The sequence below is a fragment of the Schistocerca nitens genome, chromosome 7 (assembly GCF_023898315.1).
Source record: "Schistocerca nitens isolate TAMUIC-IGC-003100 chromosome 7, iqSchNite1.1, whole genome shotgun sequence".
Lineage (NCBI taxonomy): Eukaryota > Metazoa > Arthropoda > Insecta > Orthoptera > Acrididae > Schistocerca > Schistocerca nitens.
The window spans coordinates 230,460,092-230,473,475 of record NC_064620.1 but is presented as its reverse complement, the minus strand read 5'-3'; the positions used below and the strand labels follow the sequence as shown (position 1 = coordinate 230,473,475).

At 38.4% G+C, this 13,384-nt stretch overlaps 1 protein-coding gene across 1 annotated transcript in view; it reads right to left on the bottom strand.

The window, feature by feature from the left end:
* Positions 1 to 11,135, bottom strand: part of LOC126194731 (activin receptor type-1) — a 102,657-nt gene extending 91,522 nt beyond the window's left edge. Inside the window, exons 1-2 of the mRNA XM_049932983.1 lie at positions 10,857 to 11,135; positions 10,514 to 10,725 (exon numbers count right to left, since the gene is read on the bottom strand). Coding sequence (XP_049788940.1) covers positions 10,514 to 10,725; positions 10,857 to 10,917 — 273 coding nt within the window. The 5' untranslated portion in view covers positions 10,918 to 11,135. The remainder of the gene's footprint in view (positions 1 to 10,513; positions 10,726 to 10,856) is intronic.
* Between the last annotated feature and the right edge of the window lie 2,249 nt (positions 11,136 to 13,384).

Genomic DNA, 13,384 nt, shown 5'->3' with positions numbered 1-13,384 from the left:
CAAAATGGAAAAAGAACTGATCTAACAACATTCTGCACGTACCGAGCTCCAGTTAGCATCCCCTTCAGAAACACTAAAGGTGAACGAGAGTTGTAGCTTATTGCATACCAGACCATGAGGCCAGTGTGTCTTGGAGAAATGCATTCTACAAGACAGCACTCACCACGTCTACGTCATATGTGCAAACAAATATCACTTGCATGCACGCAGAATTTGCTTTCATTGCTGAAGACCATGGCACACTATTTCATCTCCCAAATTGATTCTCGAATGGCACCAGTCGAGTCATGCATCTCGATGATAGGGTGTGAGTGTGCACGTACTTGGTCCCACTGCTAATAACTGGGTTGCAATAGTTCATGTTGACATGCCTGGGCTCACAAGTCCTTTTATCTGTGCTGTGGTGGCTGTACAATCTGCTACTGCTGCCCTTCAATACAACAATCCTGGTGGGCGTCTGAGGTGCGTGCATGTCCAGAACATCATCTACAGGTGTGAGAATGTTCACGTGACCACTGTTATCAGCACTGTTGGACAAATGACACAGCATGTCCAACTTGGGTGGCAATTCTCCAAAACAACCATCCCGCCAGTTGGAAGGCCACAATCCGAGCCATTTCAATATCGCTCAGTTGACTGCAGTGCACTTTCATTGCATGGTTGCCTGCTGGTTTCATACTTTTGCACCACACTGAGCCTTCTCGCTGTGAGCATTCCCTACTAAAAGGTAGACATTGATGGCACTCTGGTAGCTATGCTTTTACACTATTTGTTGGCAGATAATGTTAAAAGCATTATAGTACTTCTATTATCCCCAGGTGGCATATGCCATCATCAGATCAAAAATGATATCTTCTTTCCAGGTGTACAATATATATATTTTTTTCCAGCAGCACAGCTTTTTGGCAGTAGGAAGGGAACCATTTTCTTGCAAAATTTTGTAAATGGAATGAGGAGGAGAAGGTTAGTGCTCCTTAATTAATGTCAAAAGTCCAGGTATCCTTGTCTCTACATATTTTTAGCTTTTTCTCTCTGTTTCTACATGATAGTCCGAAGTTTTCCTGTTGTAGTCATAGAGGAGAAATAAACACGAAATGAAACTCCGCATTCACAACAATGAAACTTTTCCTAGTACTGTTGATTGACAACTGTCTTCGAACACTGTCACTTGCAACACTTATTCAGATTGCAGAGTGTGTGAATCCACAGTTTGTCTAAATAAACCACAGGCTCCTTTAATTATGATGCTTCATTTTTCCATTAAAAATCTAATACAGTATGCTCTTTTTTATTTAAGTATGTTCCCTTGTCAGTGTGTAATGACTCGTTAATTCTGGAAACCTCTTAAAATAAAATAACATATACGCATCAGTTAAATATTTACTGGGCACATTTTACTCATTTTTTGTTGGGGCAGACACTTGCATCTTGCCCCATTCAGCACTGGGTCCCTTCTTCAGAAACTTTCACATCATGACTTATTTAACTTTTGCTTGTTAATATTTTCTTGCACCTTCCGTTGCTTGCTCTGTCAGCACTGTTATGCATTTCTTACTCCGTCAGTAAATTTAATGACATTAACAGCAAGCTGTCATGGCTTTCTGCGAAAGTATTTTCCACAGTCACCTTTATTGCTCACACTTCGAGTTAATAACGAGCGCTACTTTCACAAAGTTAGCTGCTTGGTTGGTTGGGGGCGGGGACCAAACACTTAGGTCATTGGTCCCACCACACAGGGGAGGAAGGGGAAGGAAGCCGGCCATGCCCTTTCAAAGGAAACATCCTGGCATTTGCCTGAAGCAATATAGGGAAATAACAGAAAACCTAAATCAGTATGGCCGGACACAGGTTCGAACCATCATTCTCCTGCATGCAAGTCCACTGCGCCACCTCGCTCGGTCACAAAGTTAGTTCCTGCTATCTGGATAACCAGTTCACTAAATGTCAGACATTTATTTCTGGGGGTAGATCATCAATGAGTTCTATAGCTGCATATTTCACTCCTTGCTGTGATAAAGTTAGATTCTTTAAAGGGCAAAGCAGATCTTTTTTCCTTCTAGCATTTTACTTGTGAATATTTCTGTTATTGTCAAACTCAAATGAATTGTTGATAAATTTCATAAGTGAACAAATGTACCGTTACCGACGACTGTGCCGCTAAAGCGGAGTTATTGAACGCACGCAGTTTTCCGAAATTCCTTCACCAGGGAAGACGAATGGAATATTCCAGAATTTGAAACATGAACAGCTGCTAGCATGACTTTCTTAGAAGTAGATACCTTAGGGGTTGCGAAACAACTCAAATCGCTTGATACGGGCAAGTCTTCAGGTCCAGATTGTATACCGATTAGGTTCCTTTCAGATTACGCTGATACAATAGCTCCCTACTTAGCAATCATATACAACCGCTCGCTCAACGATAGATCTGTACCTACAGATTGCAAAATTGTGCAGGTCGCACCAGTGTTTAAGAAGGGTAGTAGGAGTAATCCATCGAACTACAGACCTATATCATTGACGTCGGCTTGCAGTAGGGTTTTGGAGCATATACTGTATTCAAACATTATGAATCACCTCGAAGGGAACGATCTATTGATACGTAATCGGCATGGTTTCAGAAAACATCGTTCTTGTGCAACACAGCTAGCTCTTTATTCGCACGAAGTAATGGCCGCTATCGACAGGGATCTCAAGTTGATTCCGTATTTCTAGATTTCCGGAAAGCTTTTGATACCGTTCCTCACAAGCAACTTCTAATCAAGCTGCGGGCCTATGGGGTATGCAGTTGTGCGAATGGATTCGTGATTTCCTGTCAGGAAGGTCACAGTTCGTAGTAATAGACGGCAAATCATCGAGTAAAACTGAAGTGATATCAGGTGATCCCCGGGAAGCGTACTGGGACCTCTGCTGTTCCTGATCTATATTAATGACCTGGGTGACCATCTGAGCAGTTCTCTTAGGTTGTTCGCAGATGATGCTGTAATTTACCGTCTAGTAAGGTCATACGAAGACCAGTATCAGTAGCAAAGCGATTTAGAAAAGATTGCTGTATGGTGTGGCAGGTGGCAGTTGACGCTAAATAACGAAAAGTGTGAGGTGATCCACATGAGTTACATAAGAAATCCGTCGGAATTTGATTACTCGATAAATAGTACAATTCTCAAGGCTGTCAATTCAACTAAGTACCTGGGTGTTAAAATTATGAACAACTTCAGTGGAAAGACCACATAGATAATATTGTGGGGAAGGCGAGCCAAAGGTTGCGTTTCGTTGGCAGGACACTTAGAAGATGCAACAAGTCCACTAAAGAGACAGCTTACACTACACTCGTTCGTCCTCTGTTAGAATATTGCTGCGCGGTGTGGGATCCTTACCAGGTGGGATTGACGGAGGACATCGAAAGGGTGCAAAGAAGGGCAGCTCATTTTGTATTATCACGTAATAGGGGAGAGAGTGTGGCAGATATGATACGCGAGTTGGGATGGAAGTCATTAAAGCAAAGACTTTTTCGTCGCGGCGAGATCTATTTACGAAATTTCAGTCATCACCTTTCTCTTCCAAATGCGAAAATATTTTGTTGATGATCATCAAAATACAATAAGAGAAATCAGAGCTCGAACAGAAAGGTTTAGGTGTTCGTTTTTCCCGCGCACTGTTCGGGAGTGGAATGGTAGGGAGATAGTATGATTGTGGTTCGATGAACCTTCTGCAAAGCACTTAAATGTGAATTGCAGAGTAATCATGTAGATGTACTGTGAAGTGGTGATTAATAGTTGAGATGTTTAAAGAAATGCCTACAAGATTTATGCGTGTGAACATCCACACATAATTCTAATTACAGTGAAACACAATTTTTATGTTCCTTCATTTTACATTCCAATTTTGAAGATGGACATCTCTATAATGGGCTTTCTTGAATCATTGGTATTTCGCTCAGTCTTTTGGTTGTTAGAACCTGATGTCAGACGTAAACGTTTCTCCTGCAGATGCTCCTTAATATGATACAGTTTCCACACCCTAACTCTTCGAGGACGCCCCTGAGTTTGTGTGACCTCCTTGTGGCAACAAGCTGTAGATTTTGTGCCTATTATACTCTGTTTATGAAGGCTGCCAACTTTAGTGTTTAACCAATATTGTGTTGCAAGTTTTATTTACTGTAACTTTATAATCATTATCAATAACAAGTATTACATTAGAACATGAATATCTTTTTAATCCTGTTTCATGAAAGACTTCTGCTTCCAAGTTTTATTTAAACCAAGAACATGATCAGAATGAAGAGGGAAACCCGTGTGTGCATTTGTGTACGTCAACACTCAGCCACTGTTTTATGATTGATGCTTTGTATACCGTGGAAACACAAGTACAGCTAACTGCTGTTAAAAGAAATAAAAACAATATTTCAATTTTTTTTAAATATGTAAAATTTGAATTTTTTAAATTTCACCTTCATGGTTTTCTTGGTGCTTACGACTGCAATGTCAATACAAACATTTTGAAAAGGCTACTGTCCATCTTCTTGAAGAAGGGGATAGCCATACCGAAAATTCACTCACATGATGTTGGACCCTGTCCTTCAATTGTTCTTTCACTAAGCACACTTGCTGCTGATTGTCACCCAAACATTTACTTCAGTTCGGCCTGCAATTTGTGCCCGATTGTTGAGTTCATCTCCACTGTTCTCGAACTACTGCTGGGTTGTGAGTCCAAGTAAAAGTAAAAACTTGCCAAGCATGTCCTGTTGTATTCGGTGACTCGGTCAAATCCTTTCAGGCATACCGTCAGGCCCTGAGAAATGTCTCTAAAAACACTCATGGATGTCTGATGTACAGCCAACTTGTTGCTGTTCTGGAAGCCATTGGTTTCCTGAAATATGGACCTCAAGAATGATTTACTGCTTGTATTCCAGGTCCTGTTCGCTTAGATTGTTTAATTGGAGCCACTGTTATGCAGATATTTTGAAGTACCTGCCTTCTCTATAAAGCAATGTCACATCATAACCACAATTCAGTTCAAATCCAAAAGCAAAGTCATCAATGAGGTACAGAGTATCTCAAAAGAAAGTTTATACTTATGTCTCAAAATAAAAAGGAGGTAAAGTTGTCAAAATAAAACAGAGGTCAAAGTCTATCAACAATTTTTTTATTTATTATTGAAATATATGGATTCATAATTTACTACTTAAAAATAATGTCCTTTAAATGCAATTCAGCAAGTCTAAGGCACTTATTTAAGTGATGAACAAAATTTTGCATGACATCTCGGCTTGTATGCATTGCAATGGTTGCCACTTTGCTGCAGATATTTTCTTTCAATTGCTCTAGAGAAGCCAGATTATTGACATACACTTTATATTTGACATATCTCCTCAGGAAAAAAAATCTATGGGCTCAAATTTGGACTGTCTGATCAATTTTCCAGGGAAAATTTCACAAACTTGCAGTATAGACACACTGGACATGTGTGCCATGGTTCCGTCTTAGTACTGAAACCGTGTTCTTTGCTTACAACCAGAAAAGTATTGCAATTCATGAACCAAAAAGTCATTAACATCTTCACATAATGTTCCGAATTCACTGTAACTACACGACCACTCTCATCGTCGAAAAAGTCCAATTACCCCTGAGCCAACTTGCAGCCCATACAGTAACTTTGCTGAATGATGGGGTTTCTCATACTTCTGTTTAGGATTCGTAGCACTCCATTCGTGAAAATTTTGTTTAATGACATTACTGTTCAGGTAAAAATGAGCCTTGTCATAAAAGATGACGATGTTAAATGGAGGGCTTTCAGTCACATCATTAACGAACTGCAGCCTATGTCTGGCATCCTGAGGCCTTAATTCTAGCACCAATTGGATTTTTTAAGGGTGCAGTTTAAGGTATTTTGCAGAATTCTGTGTATTGACGATCTATGCACATATAAAGAACTTGCATGCTTACAAATGGAGATGTTAGGATCGTCACGGACATACCCCCACTCTCCTCCGATTTGTCGCACATGCGTGGAGACCTCTTCAAATATAACCTTCCTCTGAGACACCCTGTACAACAGTTATCACTAAAAGCATTTATTTACACTCTCCGAGAATTCACCCATTCTTGATTACCATAGTCAACTGGATTTTGGTTTGGCCAGTGTTGAACCAGTCTCCTCAAATGTTTTGATCCATTTCCAGGCAATGGGAACACTCGGAGCATAATTTACATTATCCAATCCACAATCACTGCAAAATTTCCTCTGCACTACAGTTGCCGAACCACTATGTTTGTAAAATTTTCGCACACAGAACCGGAAGTCTGCTCCTGAGAAGCACTCCATACCAACTGAATTCCTAAATGACAAGCAAGCAATGAACATACCCACACTCTCCTCTGATTTGTCATGCATGCATGCGTGGAGACTTCTTCAAATATAAACTTTCCTTTGAGACACCGTGTACAACAGTTATCACTGAAAGCATGTTTATTATCAACACCAACATACAACCAGCACCGAGAGCACAACTATTTATATAAACAATGACTATTCCAAAATATGCATATACATGTATTATGTAAACGTAATAAATTTCGAGTACCATCACAAAATGACAAATACTAAATAACAAGTGCTAGTGGCTGGGTTCAAGCTGGTGACCTGCAGCACACCAACCAGCGACATTAACTACTGCACCACTCTGCGTACAGCACAGTTTGTGGCAGTACAAAGACAACTCATAGCGTTCTGCATAATGTTACATGAATGGTTTGTTTAGCACGTTAAATAAAAACAGTAGCTGAGCAGTGCTGAGAGCAGCACCAGTAGCTTTCTCTGAATGTAGCTACTTTCTCCAGACATATATAATAAAGGAATCTAGCCTTAATTCCCATTACTGCTAGTGTGAGAAAATTACCACTAATCTTTTGTTAGTATGAGATTCGTGTAAAAGCTTGTGACGAAATTTACCTCATGCATCAAAACTAAAAGTTTAACTTGGCACCAGCTGTAAGTTGCCAGTAGGATCTCGCTGGTATAGCTAGCTCACTCACAGAATACCCAATACTTGTCAAGTTACAATGGTAACAACACAGCAACAAAAGATGTTATATGTTCTACATTTCAATAGGCCCAATTCAGTTGCAACTTCATGGAGTAATTTCTGTTGAGAACAAGGCACAGCATCCCTTACAGCATAAAACATTCAACAAAAGCACCAGTAGTTTCGAAATACTGGTTGTCCATGAGCAGTGAAATCCACAGGTCATCCCTCAGTGAAAATGTGGAGAGCGTTCAAAATTTTTTTGCACAAAGTACCCAGAAGTCTGTCTACTCAACAAGCCAGCAGATAATTCGCCATTCCTCGTGCATCTGTCTGGGTGTTTTGTGGTGATGTTTGCGTTCAAGCCATGCAGGACTCAACTATTACAAGCCTTCTGCTGGTGATTAACTACAACTCACGGAGTTTTGTACCAGGCAATTACACACAAGTTTTACAGTGTGAACTGGTATTAACCATCAACAGCAATCATCTGAAGATATCTTCATGTGACAGAATCAAAGAAACCATTGTGTGTACAGTAAAAGTTAATCACTCTGTCCCAACAAAATTTGTAACTCTTTATGGATTCATTCTGGATGTGGAAATGGAAAACAATTACTGCATTTTCGTTCACACTTAGTTTTTAGTAAAGTGGTTACATCCAGTTCAAGTGGAAAAGAGAACCACCACAATGTGAGAACATGCAGAATACAGCTACCACATATCTTTGTCGAGTACAATAGACACACTCCAAAGAGTCACATGATTTGTGCCTTTTGCCCAAGAAAGATTTAAGGACCATTCTCTTTTGTGGAAACGGTAGCTACAGGAATCAAATACCTGGGTATGTTGATCTGGCTTTTTTTTTCACAACTGGAGAAATACGCCAATAATTGTTTAATGGGACAGAGCACCTCTACAATGCTACTTGCATGCATGAGCATAAATTAATGGTGAGCTGTCTCAATGATTCAGTCGTAATAGAGGTATGGATGTCACATTGGACAGGGCATTCATGCCCATTTGATATCACAGTACACGATTTTTTATTTTGATAATTTGTGGAAGACTCCGTCAATGTGACTCTCCAACTCTGGTTTGGATGTTTGTTGTTCAATGTGCCCTCCACTAAAAGTGCTTTAGTGAAAGGCAAATAAAACCACTGAGCCTAAATTTAATTGTAAGAAGTACCCCGTGGTTATACGCATCATGTAAAAATGAATGGCTCTTCTGAATACTAACATTTGAGTCAGGAGGAATGCTCGATACAAGTCGTCTGCTTTGGCCAGTTGCACAATATTTTAATGGCTGCTGTCAAGTCACATCTTGCTGTACATGTACACAGCTTTGTTGTCAGTTGGCGAAGCTGACAAATTTGGTCGGGGGAAGAGCTGTTTATGGTGACACTGATTTCTAGCTTAGCCTGAGGTATAGGTTAGACTGGAAAGTTTCAGTTTCATTAAGTTGGTGAAGCCAATGAACGTGGTACTAATGTTTCCTACATCAGCGGTCAAAGCTGATGACTTGCATTGAACATTCCTTTATATCTAAAAACTTAGTAGTTGAGTCCTATGCATAATTTAAAATTCTACCTTCATTCAGGTAGAATATATAATCTTTAGAAATCTATGAGTTTTATTGAAACACCCTGTACTTTACACACGTGCAACAAAATGAATACAAATTCTTATGGGACTGCAGACGAATAACAATAATGGTTAAAAAATAGCTACCAGGGTCCTTCCGCACAATGTTGTAAACAGTTAGGCCTACTAAGAAAAACAACTTTTAATTTATTTGCTTACTTCTGCATTGATGTTTCAAAAACCTTTTTCTGTATGTATTTTGATACCATCATTGTCAGTGGACATGGCATTGTAATTTCAACAAATAGCAACAAGAATTATTATTCCTGTTTTCCTTGAAACTATTACACAAACAAATGGCAAACTAGCAATTTAGTACATATCTCACAGAAAACCAAGCCCTGTGCTGACAACTATACAAATCCATTTGACATGCAAGCAACTAGGGGGCACAAAATCTGAATTCACACAGGTATAATTGTCAACAGCATAAAAATCAAATGGCTGTGCAACAGTATCAGTTGCAAGATGAAGGAAATTATGTAAAATAGTCACGGTAAATGGCTAAACTGTCTTAAGGAAAGTGATTTAAATAAATAAATAAATAAATAAGAAAACCGCAGTATAAAATCTGAAGGTGATAAGATTAAATCTTTAGAAGCAATAGTTGAAACAGGAGAGAGAAAATCAGTTAAAGAATGTGCGTTTTGGTTACTAAAGAAAGAAAAATAATAATAATTTAAAGCAGTCTAGTAGCCAACATATTTAATAATCACTTCCTGGAAGTAGCAGAAAAGGCTAGTGTGAAAATTTCAAGAGGCAAAATAAAGAAAAGAGTGCACAGATAAAAGTCACTAACACATACATATTGTCAAACCCTAATTTCTCCATGCTTTGTCAAAAAAATTACAAACGAACTTGCTCAAATGCAAAAAGTTAAACAGTGCTGACAGTATCTTATGTAAATTACTAGCATTCCGTTCTTCATGTCTATGCAATGTATTCACTTATATACGCAGCAGGTCTACTTCACTATAACGCAGGCTCAAACATGCTATTGCCCGACAGTTTTACAACCAAGGTAGCAACAGGCTCTCCACAGAAAATATCATTTTTTTTTCAGTTCATGAACTAGAATATACAAATGTTAAAGGGCAAAAGACTGTCAAACAGTTTATTTCATGACATGCAGTTCACATTATTCTCCGAGAGAAGCCAGGTATTAAGATATCGGCAATCTTCCTGGTAAGTTGTATTCACGCTATCTAACAAAATAAATGTAGAGTGTCACATTAGAAAATACACAGAGACTGCACAATGGAGAAGCATATTCATAACGTGGAGTAACCATTACACACATCGATATTAAGGTAACTCTATTCTTGTTGTATACACAGTAGATGGTCTGCCATTGTAAATCAAAGAATCCGAAACAATTCACTTTACTGGAATATTAGAATCCGTAAACAAAATTTTGTCGAGAACGATTTTCATGACAAAAAAAATATGTACCGCACAACGCTTGACAATGATGTTAGAAATAACGCACTCAATAAAACAGAATATTCTACATCCTTAAGTATTTACCTGACATAAAATTCAACTTAAAGTCACATGTATTGACTGACAACTCGATTATGGTTGATTTCTCACTTTGTGTGTGTGATTCCACACCACTGCAAGACAAAACAACGAACTAACAACTATAAAAACTGAAATAACAGTTTTACGGCAGTAATGACTTACTACAAAGAACGCAAAAACAGTTAGTACACACCAATACAAAACAAATGGACATGTGGCATCTATTCAAGTGTAGATCAAGATTAGTGTTCAAGTCCTATATCACTTAAAAGCTAATATCAACACTTCACTAGTTGCTCTGAAGGTGAATTGATGGAATTACCTGCAGAGCATCATGGCATTCCGTCAGTCCTGAACAATCTGGTGGTTCACAAGAAAGACATTTGAATCTCTTCTTAGAATCTGTCCGTAGTCTCTTCGAGTCAAAATTTCCAAAGTCACCAATAAGCTGATCTGGAGGTTCATTAGGCTCCTCACTATCATTGTCAATGGCTTCTTCTTTTAGGTGACTGATTGTAGGATAATTCTGTTTACCTAGTTCAAATGAACAAAGTATACACAAATCTTGAGTACCATTATGCTCGATTTCGGTTTCGTTCACTTAATGTAAAATGTGCAATTTACTAAAATACCTATAACAGCTACGTCATCTTCTTTCTACTTACCAGTGCACAGTGATACCGTCAAAACAAAAAGTAAATATGAAACACCTCTCGCAGCAGCCATGTTGCTTCAGTTGTATCAGCCATATCAACAACAAAACTCTTATATGTAAACAAAACTGCGACTTCTGCACGTCCCCATCGCAGGACCGTCGATTCTACTGCCTCGTTCGCTGTATTAAGAAAGTGAATGTATGCTACATTTTTCCGTACACAAAAACATTTCTGATTTTACACTGCACCAACAACACCACAGTAGACCAAAACACAAACTCCCTGACATTAGCCACAACCTAATGTCTTTGTAAATCAAAGATGATACGATTTAAGTTTGTACCAATCGACGTTAAGAACTCGATACTATTCCATCAAGAAACACTCACAATATAGAAAGAAATATAGGCAATTTTTACGATTGGTCCTCTGTTTAGTTGAATAATCTATTCGTATCGAAGTAGCAGTTAAAATATTTTATCAACTACGTAAATAATCTGTTTACCTTAACTGAAAAGTTCCGCTGTTGAGTTTTTTTTACAAATATATTAGTCGGCTGTGGAAGGATTCAAACACACATAACGTGGGTACGTACAGCAATTCAAAGTAAGGTTTTATAGAGTTTTTCTATAGAGTTTGGTTGCGAAACGTCATCTTTAGTGTCTGCTGGAGGTAGATTTTGCTGTGTTGTGGCTATTGAAATTGCAACACCATGAAAGCGTCATGAAACAAACGTCAAATTGGCATGGAGTGTACCATATGCATCAGTGCAAATGATTAGCATTTCTGCGCAACTGCACAAAGTAGTTATGTCATTCAGAAATCGCATCTGAATGTTTGTGAGCAGATTCGTGTTATGTTTCGTGAATGAACGAAAAATGTCTACCAGAGCGTGTCGGAATTCGACTGGGGCAGAATCGTGGCTTATCGTGAGACTGCTGCTTATCCCTCCGCAGTATTGGTCAGAAGAACCGTTTACAAGCAACGATATGTTTGCGTAAATGTCGCCGCACATCTCACCTGCGCAGGCAAGCCATTGCGTGTGAAGTGTGAACTGGAGATTTGCGCAGATATAAGATGTGTGCAAACCTGGCAGTCGGAGTTGGAAGTTTGAGCGAAATTGTTTAAATCTGTGGGTTCAGATCACATCTGCGCAGACTAGTTGGAGAGTGTGGACTGCACCTCGGCGTAAATCTGACGCTAAAATATATCTGAGTAAGCTGTTTGGTCAGTCAGGTGTTTCTCGTTTGTGTGTGCATTGTAAATTTTAAAATGACAGATACACGTTGGTCTCCCAGATAGTTCGCTGCCGAACTTTTTCGAACTGTATAGGAGTCATACATATTTGTGGAAAATTAGAAGCAGGGAATGCAGAGATAAGAAGGCAGTTGTTTGTAATACATTAACAGAGAAATTACGCGAGGTTGATCCGACCACAAACAGGGAAACGGTATGTGACAAAGCAGGTTGACTCAAACTATCCTGCTTTGCATGCACTATTGTTTCATTAATTAAGATCTCCATGAATTTGTTGTTAACTTTCTTTTCAAGATTCCGATGTTAAAGGCTCTCCATTAAGCATAAAGTAAGCCTATGATCAAAATGATGGAAATAAATTCCTCCTACAAAACTTTATTACTTAGAACATTTAGTTTGTCTTGAATTCCAATGAGCTAATTAGTTTCGTCAGAAATGATGACTATGAAAAGATATTGCCATTATAAAATTTCGTACATCTAGCTATGCAGAAAATCTTATGAACTGATAGGGAAATTCGGAAGGAGAGTTCACTTCCAAATTAAAGAGCTATTTTTCATTTTCTCAATAAAGTAGTTACATTACCTCAAACTTCATCAGCTTAAAATATATTGTTAGTTAAACATTTCATGTGGTCCAAATTAAGATTGCCAGTTACAGCCAAACTACTGTATATATCCGATTATCTGTTGACCTACTTTTGATGGCATGATTTTTCTGAATCTGTTGACACCAGTATTAATAAGCAAGGGTCCTGAAGTAAAAATTACTACAGTTTCAATATAGTTAATTTTTAATTGTCAAAATGGTTCCCTTGGTCACAAACCCTGGATTCCCAACATCATAAGCATATATTAGAATTGCATATTTTAATAAATGCTGCTTATGATAAATAATATACAAACATAATATGACAAAAAGTTAATAGCCAGTAAAAGCTCAGCTTTCTGGGATACAAAATTTGTAAAGTATTATGATGTAACAAAGTTCAATAATATTCTTAAGCGACTCTTTATAAGACCAAAGTCAGTCTGCACTCTCACTCATTCTGTCAGTGTCATTGTGTTTGGTCTGCCCTTAGTCTTCATCTGGTGTAGCTTCTTTTAGCCCAGCTTGGGAATCATTTGCGTTCCCTCTTTTTTAGTTTAATTCAGGTTGAGAGAACTTGTTTTATAGTTATGAGCAATCGGCATTAAACTGTGTGTGTTTTGCTTCATTGAAATAATATTTGTGACTATTGTGACCATTCCATGACTCTTTCTACTTAACTGCACACGAAT